The following is a 13,590-nucleotide window of genomic DNA, read 5'->3' as shown; positions in this document are numbered from 1 at the left end:
CTTCAGGATAATATAGATTAAATATAAGCCATATTGGGATTTGGTACAGATGCCAACCATGACACTGTTATACAAACAAAAAAGTAAACATCCAAGTATCTTCAAGTAACTTCCATGAAAACCAAAACTACAGGTGTAATACCAGAAACTGAGATACAAAAAAATTCCTCCATAAACTTTGTGTGGATCTATTTCTATTTCATAGACTGTTGCATGGAGGGGGTTTCACAGTTGATATACACAACTAACTGTGAGAGTTAAATTTTTGTCTATTTAAGTAAAACAAAACTTTACAAAACAGCTAATAGAAAATGAAAAAGAAATCTAAAATGAGGAAAAATTATTTTTGTGATCAGTACAGAATGCAAAATACTACCAGATACGTAACTAACCAAAATACCAACATAGTATTATCACATAGGGTAAATTTTTATACTTTTATTTCCATCAATGAACTGTATTAACTGGCAATTAGACAAGAAATAAAACAGGTAAGTGTTAATCTTTACCAGTTTATTTTATACAAAACAGTAGCAATGTAGAGTATGGGAACTGTCTTCTGCTGCCACGCAAGCAAGTTGTGAACATTCCAAGCCAATGTATACAGTTTGGAGGGAAAAGCTAAACAATAGCATCAATCATGCTACTGAACATAGGACTTTTTTTTATTTAAAAAGATTAAAAATTAGATAGCAATGTCTTCTAAATATTGCTCTCATCATTGAAGACTAATGAAAAATAAAGTCTTTGTAAGTTAAAAAAAAAATACAAACCAAGAGGCTGCTACAACACTGCCATACAAACCATCATATTCCAGTATTTCCATACTTTGATAGCAGCATTATTTTTACTGAACCGTGTACAACTACATGTAGAAACACATCAAAGCAAAATACCATGGCAATTATCAATCAAGATTGAAAAGAAAAAAACAAAAATAACTCTAAGATGAACACACTATAAGATGAACATTTACGGAGAACAACAGTATCTACATTCTTGGACTGCTCCATTCTGCCTAAGTAAAAGTGTCAAATTCAACTGTCAATTGCATTTTTGGCCGATCTGAATTTTTCCAGTTCTTAGTATACTGCATGCTTGGAACAAAGAGGGTGACAGTAAATCCTTCTACACAATGAACTTTTAAGTAGACAACTGAAAATAAACTTACTACTTGTAAACACACACCAAAAAATAAAAATAAAAATACAAGATTTTTTTTTTAATCTTCAATCAGTGCCTCCAAAGACTCTATCTTCGATATCGACCTCTCTCCCCTCGGTCTCTGTCCCGGTCACAAAGTCGTTCTCTCTCTCTTTCACGGTCACGTCCTCTATCCCGTTCTCTGTCTCTTCTATTATCTCTAGGGCGGTCCCGCTCTCGCTCCCGGTCTCTTTCACGGGGTCTACTTCTCCGACCACTGACAACAGCTTGTGTGCGACGAAGGAAATCATCCACCCTCATATCATAATCATGCTAGAAAACAGAAAAAAGGGACATGCCAAAAATTTCAATGGCATTTATATGCCTGAGTAAGAGAATACAATTTTAAAATATAGTAATTCATTAAGACCTTGTTCAGAGAAATAGGACTTTAGGATGTCTAATGAGACATCTATAAAGATACAAACCCATTCACGCAGGTTCTATTCAATTTGACTGGCTTTTCTACCAGTCAGTTTAATGAGATTAAGGCTAAAATTAGCACTTAATCATTACTTATCAGCCATTATGTTTGATGCTGCTAATTATGCTAAACATCACCAATGTGATTCTATGCGCTGGGCTAACTCTTACCATCCCTTCAACACTGCAAGATATAAAACAGAACTCTGCCCTTTTCAGGTGAGACCAGAAGTATAATCTACAGTTTTTTAAATGGTAGAAAATAAGTATTTCAGTAAGACTATGAAGTCTGACCACCCACAGAGAGTTTACAATGCACTGAAAGATGAAGAGCACAGAGGAGTAGATGAGCAACTGAGTGAGATGCAAGGGAAAGCTGGAGCTACTGTCCTGGGCTCTAGGTTAACTTTCTACACTGAGTTCTCAGCGCATTTTTATTTATTAAATTTGGTCTGTTTTTAGTCAGCCTGAATGTATAAAACGTAAAGTTCAAGAATGTAATTGCACTCTACTATTCATATATTCATGAAACAGACACTAACCACAGGTATATTATAAAGGTCCATGAAATGGAACTTGTTAACAATGGCAAGTATACTTCAGGAGAAGACTTTCTGTTCTAAAAAGCATGTTTTCATTTTTAAAAGGCATTTTAGGACATCACAGATTATCTAATCACATATAGGCTGTATTTTTTTCCTTGGGTGACTGACCATACCACTGTGAAGTTAGTCAAGGTTCTCAAATTAGTTTATAGGATGTTACAGACCCCAATTTAATTTACTTTGATGGATTAAATTTTTATGAGAATAAAGAGATAAATGACAGTGCATAAAAATGTCTCAAAGACAGGCTAGAAATTTAGTGTTCTCTGAATTGTGTATATCCTTTTATGGGCATATAAAAAGTTTATTTGGCTCTGCAAAACACTCAACACCCTTAAGAGTGAGGAAAAAAAAAAAGCTCAGCTTATACATTCTTTTTTAACAATACAATTACCTTTGCATGTATAAAATCTACACGCATATGGATTGTACTTTCAACAAGAACAAGACAATTTCTGGTTTTTAAAATAAAAATATTATTGGGAAGAATAATTACTAAACAATCAATTGTACGATTACAATGAGTAACTAGAAATCTCAAAACTAGCAGTTGATTTCCATTCTGTTTGCAGTGATCAAAAAAGCTTTCATTATCAATTATCAAAGAATCACAATTACCAGAGAGCAACTATTTTTCTCTATTTCTTAAAAAATTGGTTATTTGCTAATCTTAGAAACTAGAGGTAATGAAGTTGTAAAACAACTTACTTGGTTAGTAGTTTTAAAAATATTTGGTACAAATAATTAAACAAGATGAGATTATCTGTTAAAGTATACCAACTCTTCTCCAACAATTCAGTCATATAAAGAAATAACCTAGGTAGTATTATATACTTACAAAATTACTAAGGGTTTATGTGAAGTTACTAAAACTTAAGTGGCCTATGATTCAATTAGTAAAAGAAATCTAAATAACTCAAAGTACATCACAGCCATTTTTAAAACAAGTTGTGAAATAGTCTAAGAGTCAGTCATTGACCATAATCTGATGTCTTTACACTTAAATTACTTAGACATCATTAAACAAACTCTTGTATTCCTACGTTTAAATTACCTACAGAATTCTAAGTAGATCCCTCACATCTCTGCATTCCTGTACACTTACTACTCGTTTATCTCTGTATCTTGCTTCATGGGGTACTGCATGATGTCCTGAATAAGGGGGATGAGCTTGAGGTGGTGGAGCATGGTGTTGATAATAAGGATGGTGTGGAGGCTGTTCCAGTCCCGGGTAAGGCGGCTAAAAAAATAAATGAAAAAAAATCACTTTCATAGGAATACACAAAATATCCTTATTAAAAACTCATTTTGAGAATTCTATCTAAAAATCCCAAACATAAAACAATGCATACAGCCATTTACTTTGATACATTTACGGTTCTTCAAGATATACTTATTGTTGAAAAAAACGATTTGTAAGAAATTGTAGGGCATGTATTATGTTTTTACATTATCTATTATGTCCACCCTTTTGATTTGACCGACTCTGTTCTGTCATGTCACATTTGGTTTTGCTCTCTTCCAAAAAAGTAATAAGAACTGTGAGAGTAATAAAACCCAAAAAGTGTAACAGTCATTGTACAAGAGAGGAAAAGTGCTCTAAATGATATAACTGCATGTATATTTAAATGTATAATACAGACAATTATATTACTGAGTTTTGTTGGATCATTCAACTGTTTGCAGTCTCACTGTTTGAATGTCCACTTTATATGCTTTAATTTTGTAACTTGAACACATATTTCTAAGATGACAATATGAAATCCATTAACTAGTGATTTCCTACTGTTTATTTTTTTCTGAAATTCTGTGTAACTTGTACCCTATGCTTTTTTCTCTTTTTCTCCTTAAATAAAATTTAAAAAAAAAAAAAAAAAAGAAAGAAAGAAAGAAAGAAATTGTAGGGCAGAATGGTGCAATGCCTATAATCCCAGCACTTGGGGGAGCTAAGGCAGGAGAATCACCATGGGTTTGAGGCCAGCCTTCGCTATATAAGTTCAAGGCAGCCTGAACTGTATAGCAAGACCTTGTCTCAAAAAAATAACAAAAGAAACAAACAAAAACAAAAGAAACTGTAATTATACATATTCTAAGCCTGAACATGCTTTTTAAGTTTTCTAATCCTTTAATTAAATTCTAATAGAGAGGCAGGCATGGTGGTGCATGCCTGTAATCCCAGTACTTGGAAGCTGAGGCAGGAAGAACAATGGGAGTTTAAAGCCAGCCTGGGCTACATACTTTAAGGCCAGTCTGAACTGCATAGCAAGACTGTGTTGAAAAGAAAAAGGGGGAAAAAATTCTAACAGAAAACTCAATAGAATAGTATGGTATTTTCTCAGAGTCAGGCACTATCCTAAGACATTGTCTCTCATTAAATTCTCATAAATCTATGAGATAAGTATTATTATTATTTCTAATTTACAAAAGGGAAAAAGTGAGCTATCAAGAAATTAGGTTACAGCTATTTAAGTAGTACTGTCAACATGCAACATCTCATTGTGGTTTTAATTTAGGTGATGCGGCTAAACACTGAACAGAACTATTCTCAACAATAAAATGTAAAAGCTAATAACCTTTAACAGTGTAAAATGAAGGTCAAATAAAAGATTACTTTCACAGTGTCAAAGTCATATATTAAATCTTTCAATATTTTCAATTTCAGATTCCATAGGAATTTCATAATCTGTCTTATACACAGTAGTATAAAACTATATTCTAACCAAAAGGGTAAAGAGGTCACACAAACAGGAGCATTTAAAGTAAAACGATAAACAGAATAAAGAAACAAAAACAGATACTTAAGGCTATCAAGTATTTATTATGCAAATTGTTATGGCAATGTACCAATATCCAGTTTTCTTAAATAACAGAAATAATCAAAATTTAATCAATTTTAAACAGAACTAAAATTACTGAGCATAATTTTAGGTACTATGTACTTTCTAAATTTATCTTCTCAATAATTCTAATGGAGTTTATAATATTCCACTGAATGCTGAACTACTCAAAATTATGTATAATGTTGCTGGCCTTATATAGAGTAAGTACTAGTTGCTAAGTCCAAGAATAAACATCCACTGAATTTTATAGATCAGAAAAACTAATACCGTATAAAATTTATTACAGATCACAGAATTAGACAATGTTTCTCAACCACCAGGTAGAGCTTACACGAACTACTACCATAAAACACAGTTGAAAGTCTAAAATCTCAGCTGTTAACACAGATCAACCTACATATTTTAACAGCATGCAATCACTCACTGCCAAACATTTGTATTTTAAGTTCTCTTAATAAATGTTAACTTAATAAATGTTAACTCAGCTCGGTGGTATAAGCACCTGCCAGTGCAAAGTCATGAATTTGATCCCTGGGTACCAAAAAATAAAAAATAAATCACCTTTAAATGAAAAAGCGGGGGGGGGGGGGGCTGGGGGGCTGGGGATTTAGCTCAGCAGCATAAGTGCCTGCCTGGTAAGTTCGATCTCTAGTACCAATAAATAAACAAATAAAATGTTAACATCACATTCTAAGCAAGTATTTAAAACACTAGAACTGCAAATGAAGTTAATTGTAAAAACAGTAATACAAACCATTCCTTGCCATGGTGGTGGTGGTCCCATGTTATGAAATTCCCTCACATAATCATTGTAGGACTAAAATAAAAGATAAGATCAATAAAAATAAGAATCATCTCAGGATTAAAAACAAATCAGACCCTGGTTTTATCAACATTAAATACATAAAATATAATGCTTACCCCGTTTAAAAACACATCTCGGCGAACTCCTGAAAATCGTCTGTTGGGAATAAGATTTGTGAAACTAAATTCAGGTAATGCATAAACTAGTTCCAAGAATGTAATTCAAAGTGAAGGAAGAGTGAACCCAACTTACCTGTCTACTTCTTGGTATCTTGGATCCTTTAAATACCCTGTTCAAACATCAAGTATTTCAGTAAATCAATTTATATTTTGTATTACGGCATTATAATTAAACCTTCATTACCACGTGTTTTATTTCTTCTCATGTAATATCTACTTTAAGTGATACTCTTATTAATCCACCTTCAAAGTTTCTTTAATAATCTATGAGTTATGTAATTTAGTAATATCACAGAATCATAAACTATAGAGATTTTTCAAATACATCTCCTAAGTTCAAGACCCCAATTTTGCTGCAATTTCTTCATTTTGCAAACATAGAAGATATGGACAGAGGAACTATCTTAAGGATATTTATAATAGAACTTCCTTAAAACCAACATTTACCTCCTACTTTGAGTATACACACATGCCGTGCTAGGTAAACCACAGATTACATTTTTCAAGTATGTATATTCAATGGGGAGGAACACCAAATTGCAAAAGTTGCAAAAATGAAGGCAAATACATTTTAAGTGTAAGAATCACGGTGATGAGGAAGAAATATCTTTCCTTCCACTTCTTTCAGTAAGAACTTAGCAAACTAAAATTAAAAAAAAATGAGTGGTCGTGTTATTAGGGAAAACTATTTGCTCCAGTGCAACAAAACTTTCCACTGAAAAAAATAAATAAGGCTTCCATCAAGCTTGTTATTTAAGTGCTACAAAGCTCACACACTGCCAAATTCTAAATTGCCAAAGTTTTGTGTGCATTATTGTTGTCCTAAATGATTTTTCTTGATTATAGTTTGTATTTTTTAATTTCAGGAAAAAAACAAGCTAATTGAAAAGCTGCATTTACATTAGGAATAAAGCATTTTCTACTGTTCTCTAAAATTATGACTTCTTTACTTTAGAAAATATAACAATTCCATTTCTAATTCAAGGTGGAAGTCACACGAAATTCTAACAGAACAAAACAACATACAAAGATCATGTTTTTCTCCAGCTATAATCTTAAATGTGCAGATAATTTCCATTTTTGCAAAATTAGCAATTTCAGATAATTAACAGATTATAATGACACACTGGAATTTTAAAAATAGCAAGTATTACTAATAAGAACTATTAAAGATTTTGTCAGGTTTAAGTAGTTAGGTTCTAAATTTTTTTTACTTTTGTTTTTTGTACTGGGAATCAAACTCAGGACCTCACACTTGCCAGGCAGATGCTGTGCCACTGAGCTATATCCCCGGCTCCTAAACTACAGGATAATGACAGAATTTGTTTTAATTATTGTAAGTCAAATATCTGCAGGATTATAAAATATTAACCTGGTCTCTGGTGAAACTCAGGGGGATAGTCAATCCTTGGTTTCTTTCTGCTGTTATGAATATCATAATCTTCTGGTCGACGCCTACACAAATTAGACACATTAGAAATTAAACCAAAAACTGCTGGGAAAATAAATAGCAAAGCAAGAGTTTTTGATGGAGGTAAGTGAAGAATAGCTCATTACTTGCTTTAAATTAACATCAGCTTCTAGTATATTTGAATTATTCAAATTCCTATAAACCAAACCTTAAAAAGCACTGCTGGCTATAGGTATTCTCTGCAATCTCATGCTATAATGAGATAACCGCAAAGAATAATCTGATTAAACATATAAATCACATTTTAGTAGTCTAAACAAAAGTAAATGAGCTATCCTCAAATAAATGTAAATATCCAGTATAACAATTAAAACAATTTATCCAAATAAAGTTGACATTTAAGTAAAAATGAAAGGAAAAAAACCCCATATTTTTATAATACAATAAGCAATTTTAAAATCTACATATTTAAACTTACTAACGTCATTTTTGGTTAAGTCTAACTAAGAATTTCTCGAACATTTTTCCTCTGCCTTGCACAAAATTATACTATTCATATGATGAATACAGAAAGTCTGATGTTTAATAAGTTACTTTATAAGAAAGTTTTAAAAATGTAATACTTTACAAAACTAATTTAATATTCCTTAATATTTCTTTCTATACTTAATCACATTAAGGAATAAAGAAAAATTTTCCAGTGTCTTAAAATACAATTGTTTTTCATAAATTGGCAAGTAACAGGTTACAAATTTTAACAGATTATAAAACTACTTCAAACTGTATTCTTTAGAAGAAATGCTATGCAGAGGATTATTCATAAATCTTCCTTGTTAATGTATAATATCATAAAATATACTTCATTTACTTAGCATTTAAAGCTAAACAAACTTTTTAAAATTCTTCAATGTCAAATAAAAACTGTAATAATGTGATATCATTACTTTTCCAGCTATTTTTCTGAATACTGCTTTTGTTAACTTATGCAATACAACTTCACTCAAACTGTAGTCAAATGCAATAACCCCAACCCCCCAACAGAATAAAAACAGTTGCATCTACAATAAGTAACACTAAGAAAATTAAAATCTGTTTTAAAAAATAAACATACCGCTTTCTTGTAGTTTGGGGAGTGCATTTACGACCGGTATAAAACATGATAGTAACAGTTCATATAGTAGTCCAACTACTGACTTTAAGCTGTAAGCCACATACATAAATGGAGGCCCTGGCAGGCTTGAGAGAAGGTGTAGTGGTGTATAAGTATAGTTTGCAGTCCATTGCAAAACTGAGGTAAAAACTTCACTTGTAAATACTGTATTGCACTGGAAATCTCTTAGCTTAAACTTCAAAAGACATCTTGGTGCTCAGTCCTTTTAGGCCAAAAGTAAGGGGCTCTGCCAGGTTTCCTCCTACCTATTCGACAGTGTCCTTAAGAAATGGGACTCTTGTTGCATTATCTGTACCTACCACAGGATGTTTCCACCAAAAGGAAACTTAACCAAAGGTTTCATCCCATCAACCACATCCAACAGTCTTTAGCAGAATATTTTAGATATAGCTGTATGCAAAGCTACACAAGGGAAGGTGTTGGGTAGAAGGGCTTAAATCAGTCCTTTGCAAAGACTTCTCTCCAATTCTGTAACAAGTTAACCCCCTTTTCCTGGAAAATGCTGTTTAGTTCATAAAGCAGTGATCAATAACCATGGCGATCCTCTAAAAACCACTTTTAAGTCCACAGGTACTGCCAGCATCTGGAAAAGTTGTAAACAGACACAGCAACAGCCCTTCGTTTCGGTTTGTTGCCGGGTCTCCCAGGGCCACTTGATCCCCTCTGGAAAGAACCTATTGTTTTCAGAAGCTCAGCAAGATGTATGAATTCATTGGGTACATGTTAGAGAATATCTGGCAATGGGTTAACACATCACGGTGACAAAATCTGAAACAGTCCCAGTAATGCTCCTCTTGCACATCAAAATAACTTAAAATATTTTATCCTCTAAATGAGGCGTCATCTTCTGAAAAAACATAAGTGATCCTTTATAAAAGTCCCATATCTGATAAGGTTTATCCAGAGACACACCTGAAAGAAAAGGCTTTTACAAAATATTAACAATTTTTTTCAAATAAAGACATCCTCCTCTTCCTCCTTACTAGCCTGTTATTAGCAACAAATGCCTACCTCAATTCACTTCTGTACTGTATTATCAGAGTACTATTGAATCTAAACTGATCATCACTTTTTAACTTTTTTTTTTTTGGATAAGGAAAGATCCCCATATTCCTCTTGAAAAACGACTGAGACCAAGGTGACCATGTGAAATCCTCAATGAAGCCACAAACTAGTCCATGCAGCTTGATTTGAGGATTTTCTCTTTCTTCTTTACCGCAGGACAAACTTTTGAAGAATCACACTGCTCCATCATGTTATCCTGATACATGTGCCTACTATCAGTCCAAAGAACGTTTCTAACCTTCCCACATCCCGGACTGGCTCTCGACGGGATGGACGTCCTCTTGACCTGGGCTGAGAATGCATTCTTCTCTTGTGACGCATTTTATGAATGAGCTGATATAAGTCAATACTTTCATCAGGAGGAAAGAGAAGACAAAGCTGGGTTCCACATTCAAGTTCAATTTCCTAGAAAAAGAAAGCAGTCATTTTTAAAACAAAAAGAAAACCTTTTAAGAAACTTGCATTCTCCTGATGTAAAAGAGCAAAAGCATGACATGCAGGATTTTCCCAAGAATGATCACCCTGGAACATCAAAGGAACACTCTTTTATGAAAAACATAGAAATACTAGAACACAGTAATCCATCTTAGTATAATGTAAGAAACATAAATGATTATGTAACAACAACAGTAATAGTTAGAGACTGCTAAATCATGGAAATACTAGAGTAATAACAAAGGGAAGTTAATCTGTGAGTTATTAATTAACTTTATTTTCAATTAATGTACTAAATCATTAACTACAAAGTCAGATTATAACTTACAACTTTAAATTTTAGTTGTATCTTCAATCACCAACATTTTTACTTAATGAGGGAATAAAACAACTGTATTACTTCAGATTTAAAATTATGTGTTGGAGCTATGAGCTTTGAAGGTTTGGCAGGTCTAGCTGCTATCCAATTAGATATACAAATATATGTGTTACCTTTTCAGAGGATAACTTACTATTCAGAAAAGACGTCAAATGACAATTTTATAACATACATTTTATTCAAACTGCAGAATTTATTAAATAGGGGTAACATAAAGAAAAACCACTTCAAATTAAGCTTCTCTTTAATCATCTTCCCATTTTATTAATAAAATTACCAACCAGACAGGATGGCACATTCCTATTAACTCACTATGGAACCAAAGCAGGAAGATCCTAACTTTCAGCCTAACGTCGTCTCAAAAATTACAAAATACAGCATGTAGTGGTACATGCCCTAGTGACTGTGTGGCTGATGGAGCTGCAGTAACTGCCGAGACCAACAAACCAACCTCAGCACTTGGAAGACAGTGGCAGGTGGAACACTAAGAATTTGAGACTGGCCTGGGCTACATAGTGAACTCAAGGCCAGCTTCAACTACACACTGAGACCCTGTGTCAAAAGAGGATAGAGAGGTAGCTCAGTGTAAAGGACCTGGATTCAATCCTCAAAACCACAACTAACTAACTGTTTATATAAAGGTAAATTTCAACATTAGCTATTTTAATAATCAGTCATAATAACAGCAGCCACAGTCCAAATATTATTTTCCCTTTTCATAATTCATTTCTTTCAGAACTAGTTTTTAAATGCCCTTCAATAAAGATCACTAGAACAACTAAGTGTATTTATTGTTAAACAGCACTCAAAGAAACAAACCTGTCCATCGCGTCCAATCTTTACTGGCTTATGTTCATTCCAGGGGTTGGTGAGATGAGCTGACTTTGTGAAGGGTAACTCGCGCCTGAATACAAAGTAATTCCAGTTATATACTTTCCCAGTATCCTGCAAATACCTTATAGTACATTAGAAACAAATCACCATGTTAACTGTAATTCAAATGTGACTGAAACCTAATGAATCACTGTCTGAACAGCTAGGTGTGGTGGTGTATGCCTGTACCCTCAGGAGGCTGAGGCAGGAGGATCATTTCAAGTTCAAAACAGCCTAGCTACATAGTGAGCTGAAGGCCAGCCTGAATTGCATAGTGGGATCTTGTCTGTGTCAAAAAGACCCCCCCCCCAAAAAAAAGAAATCCACTGGTGAAGTATATCTCATAGCAAGTTCATTCAGAGGTTAGTTCTTTGTTTTTAAAACAGAAACACAAAAACCACAGATAATACAGAAACTCCCTGACTTACAATGGTTATGGCTGGGACAATAAGCATATTAAGTTAAAATGTATTTAAATCTGTGTGATTGAGCACCCAGCAACTAACAAGGCTGAGACAAGAAGGCTGCGAGTTCGAGGCCAGCCTGGTTGACCCAGTGACTGTCTCACAATGAAATTTAAGAAGGGACCAGGGACATGGCTCAGCAGTGTTTCCCAAGAATGTGCTAGGCCTAGCTACTTTCATACTGCTCACGCCAAAAGAAGAAAAACCAAAAATGTATTTAAAACATTTAAGCTGTCAACCACCAAAGCTCAGCAACAAAGCACAATGCAAAGCTATCACTCACCCTAGTGACTGTGGCTGATGGAGCTGCAGTCACTGCCCAGACCAACAAACCAAGAGCACTGTCTATCATTAGTCTGCGAAAAATCAGGACTCAAGAATTCCAGGTAAACTTTCTACAGATGCCTATCACTTTCGCACGGAAGTAAAGTCAAAACAGTCAAGCCATTTCAAGAGACAGATCATCTATACAGTGCTTAAGAACATGGACTTGAAGTATTAATGCACTAAACATTAAGTGCCCTTACAGAAGTGTCAGGTATTATAAAATCATATTTTAACATAACTTGTATCAAAACATTTAAAAAAATTGTAATTTTAAACATTAAAAATTTTAAAAATTAAAAAAATTGTAATTTTCTTTCTAGGTCAACCTAAAACTTATTTTAAAACATTAGAAGCTCTCAAATCTTTTTGCCTAAAATTTTGTATCCAATATTAGGATAGACTATTAGGGTTTCAGACATCTTCCATTGCTATATACATGTACATCCTCACACATGTCAACAAAATAGCTACTGAGTTGAAGAATACAAAAATTAGATAATTTATTAATGCATCCCTTTTCTGCACTTAATAGATTTCCTTACCAATGTGAAAATGAAGGTTAATACAAGTAACTAAATCTGTTGCAATCTATCTAAAAATGAGTAACTGTTTTATCTCAAGGCCCAGAAAACATCACTTCCCAAATGTTGTACAATGGCACAAATACTGCTTCTTTTTGCCTTTATAACCACACACATATACATAAAAATAATGTCAACCACGTCTTTGCTAAAATAACAATCACCACCTTGTTTCCCCAATAAACTATCACATTTAAAATTTTTAAACTGTAATTGTACCTATAATTTCTAAAAACAAATCCCTGTAGTATATTACAAGGACATCACCAATAGCCTTACCATTCCAATACAGCATTTCAACATTGTAACTATGTGGGTGGCTTTTTTATTATGGCATTCTGTTATTATATGGGCAATTATTTCCACACAATACTACACTTATGGGACAAACCACAATTCGCTCATCTAGTTTTCTCTAGAAAAATTTAGATGGCTTCCTATTTTTTCCTATAGAAAGTAATGATAGGATACTTTTGCAAGTAATTTTTTGCTAGTGTTAATAATTAAATTACACAGTATTTCCACTCTTATTTTGACCAATATAAGTCCAGATGTTCACCTACAGTACAAGTTGAGACTGTTCTGCCATTACTACTCATCTTTGCCTTTTGTTCTTTTACATATTATTCAATAAAAAAACAAGGTTGCAATCCCAACCATAGAATGTTAATGTTAGGTAGTCTCTTAACCACTGTGTTGGTTGTTTCCTTTGCTGTGTAGAAGTTTTTTAATTTGACATAATCCTTTTTCATTTTTGATGTTTCTTTTGCAAATAGGGTTCTGTTCAAAAAGTCATAGTCTACACCCATGTTGTTAGTTTCACCTATTT

At 33.4% G+C, this 13,590-nt stretch overlaps 1 protein-coding gene across 4 annotated transcripts in view; it reads right to left on the bottom strand.

Annotated features, from left to right (window-relative positions):
* Positions 1-498: 498 nt before the first annotated feature.
* Positions 499-13,590, bottom strand: part of Ythdc1 (YTH N6-methyladenosine RNA binding protein C1) — a 29,413-nt gene continuing 16,321 nt past the window's right edge. For 2 of the 4 annotated variants that reach the window (XM_063240544.1, XM_063240546.1), the window contains 8 exons: positions 11,336-11,420; positions 9,941-10,107; positions 7,428-7,510; positions 6,129-6,165; positions 5,993-6,056; positions 5,826-5,888; positions 3,337-3,471; positions 499-1,476 (listed from right to left, as the gene is read on the bottom strand). In XM_063240544.1, the coding sequence (XP_063096614.1) occupies positions 1,252-1,476; positions 3,337-3,471; positions 5,826-5,888; positions 5,993-6,056; positions 6,129-6,165; positions 7,428-7,510; positions 9,941-10,107; positions 11,336-11,420 (859 nt within the window). In that variant the 3' untranslated portion in view covers positions 499-1,251. The remainder of the gene's footprint in view (positions 1,477-3,336; positions 3,472-5,825; positions 5,889-5,992; positions 6,057-6,128; positions 6,166-7,427; positions 7,511-9,940; positions 10,108-11,335; positions 11,421-13,590) is intronic. The other 2 variants (XM_063240547.1, XM_063240545.1) reach the window with 1 other exon arrangement.

This window comes from Cavia porcellus, unplaced genomic scaffold (genome assembly GCF_034190915.1).
Source record: "Cavia porcellus strain 051 isolate PalLab524CR breed Dunkin Hartley unplaced genomic scaffold, mCavPor4.1 scaffold_30, whole genome shotgun sequence".
Taxonomy (NCBI): domain Eukaryota; kingdom Metazoa; phylum Chordata; class Mammalia; order Rodentia; family Caviidae; genus Cavia; species Cavia porcellus.
This window is presented reverse-complemented; position numbering and strand designations above follow the sequence as displayed.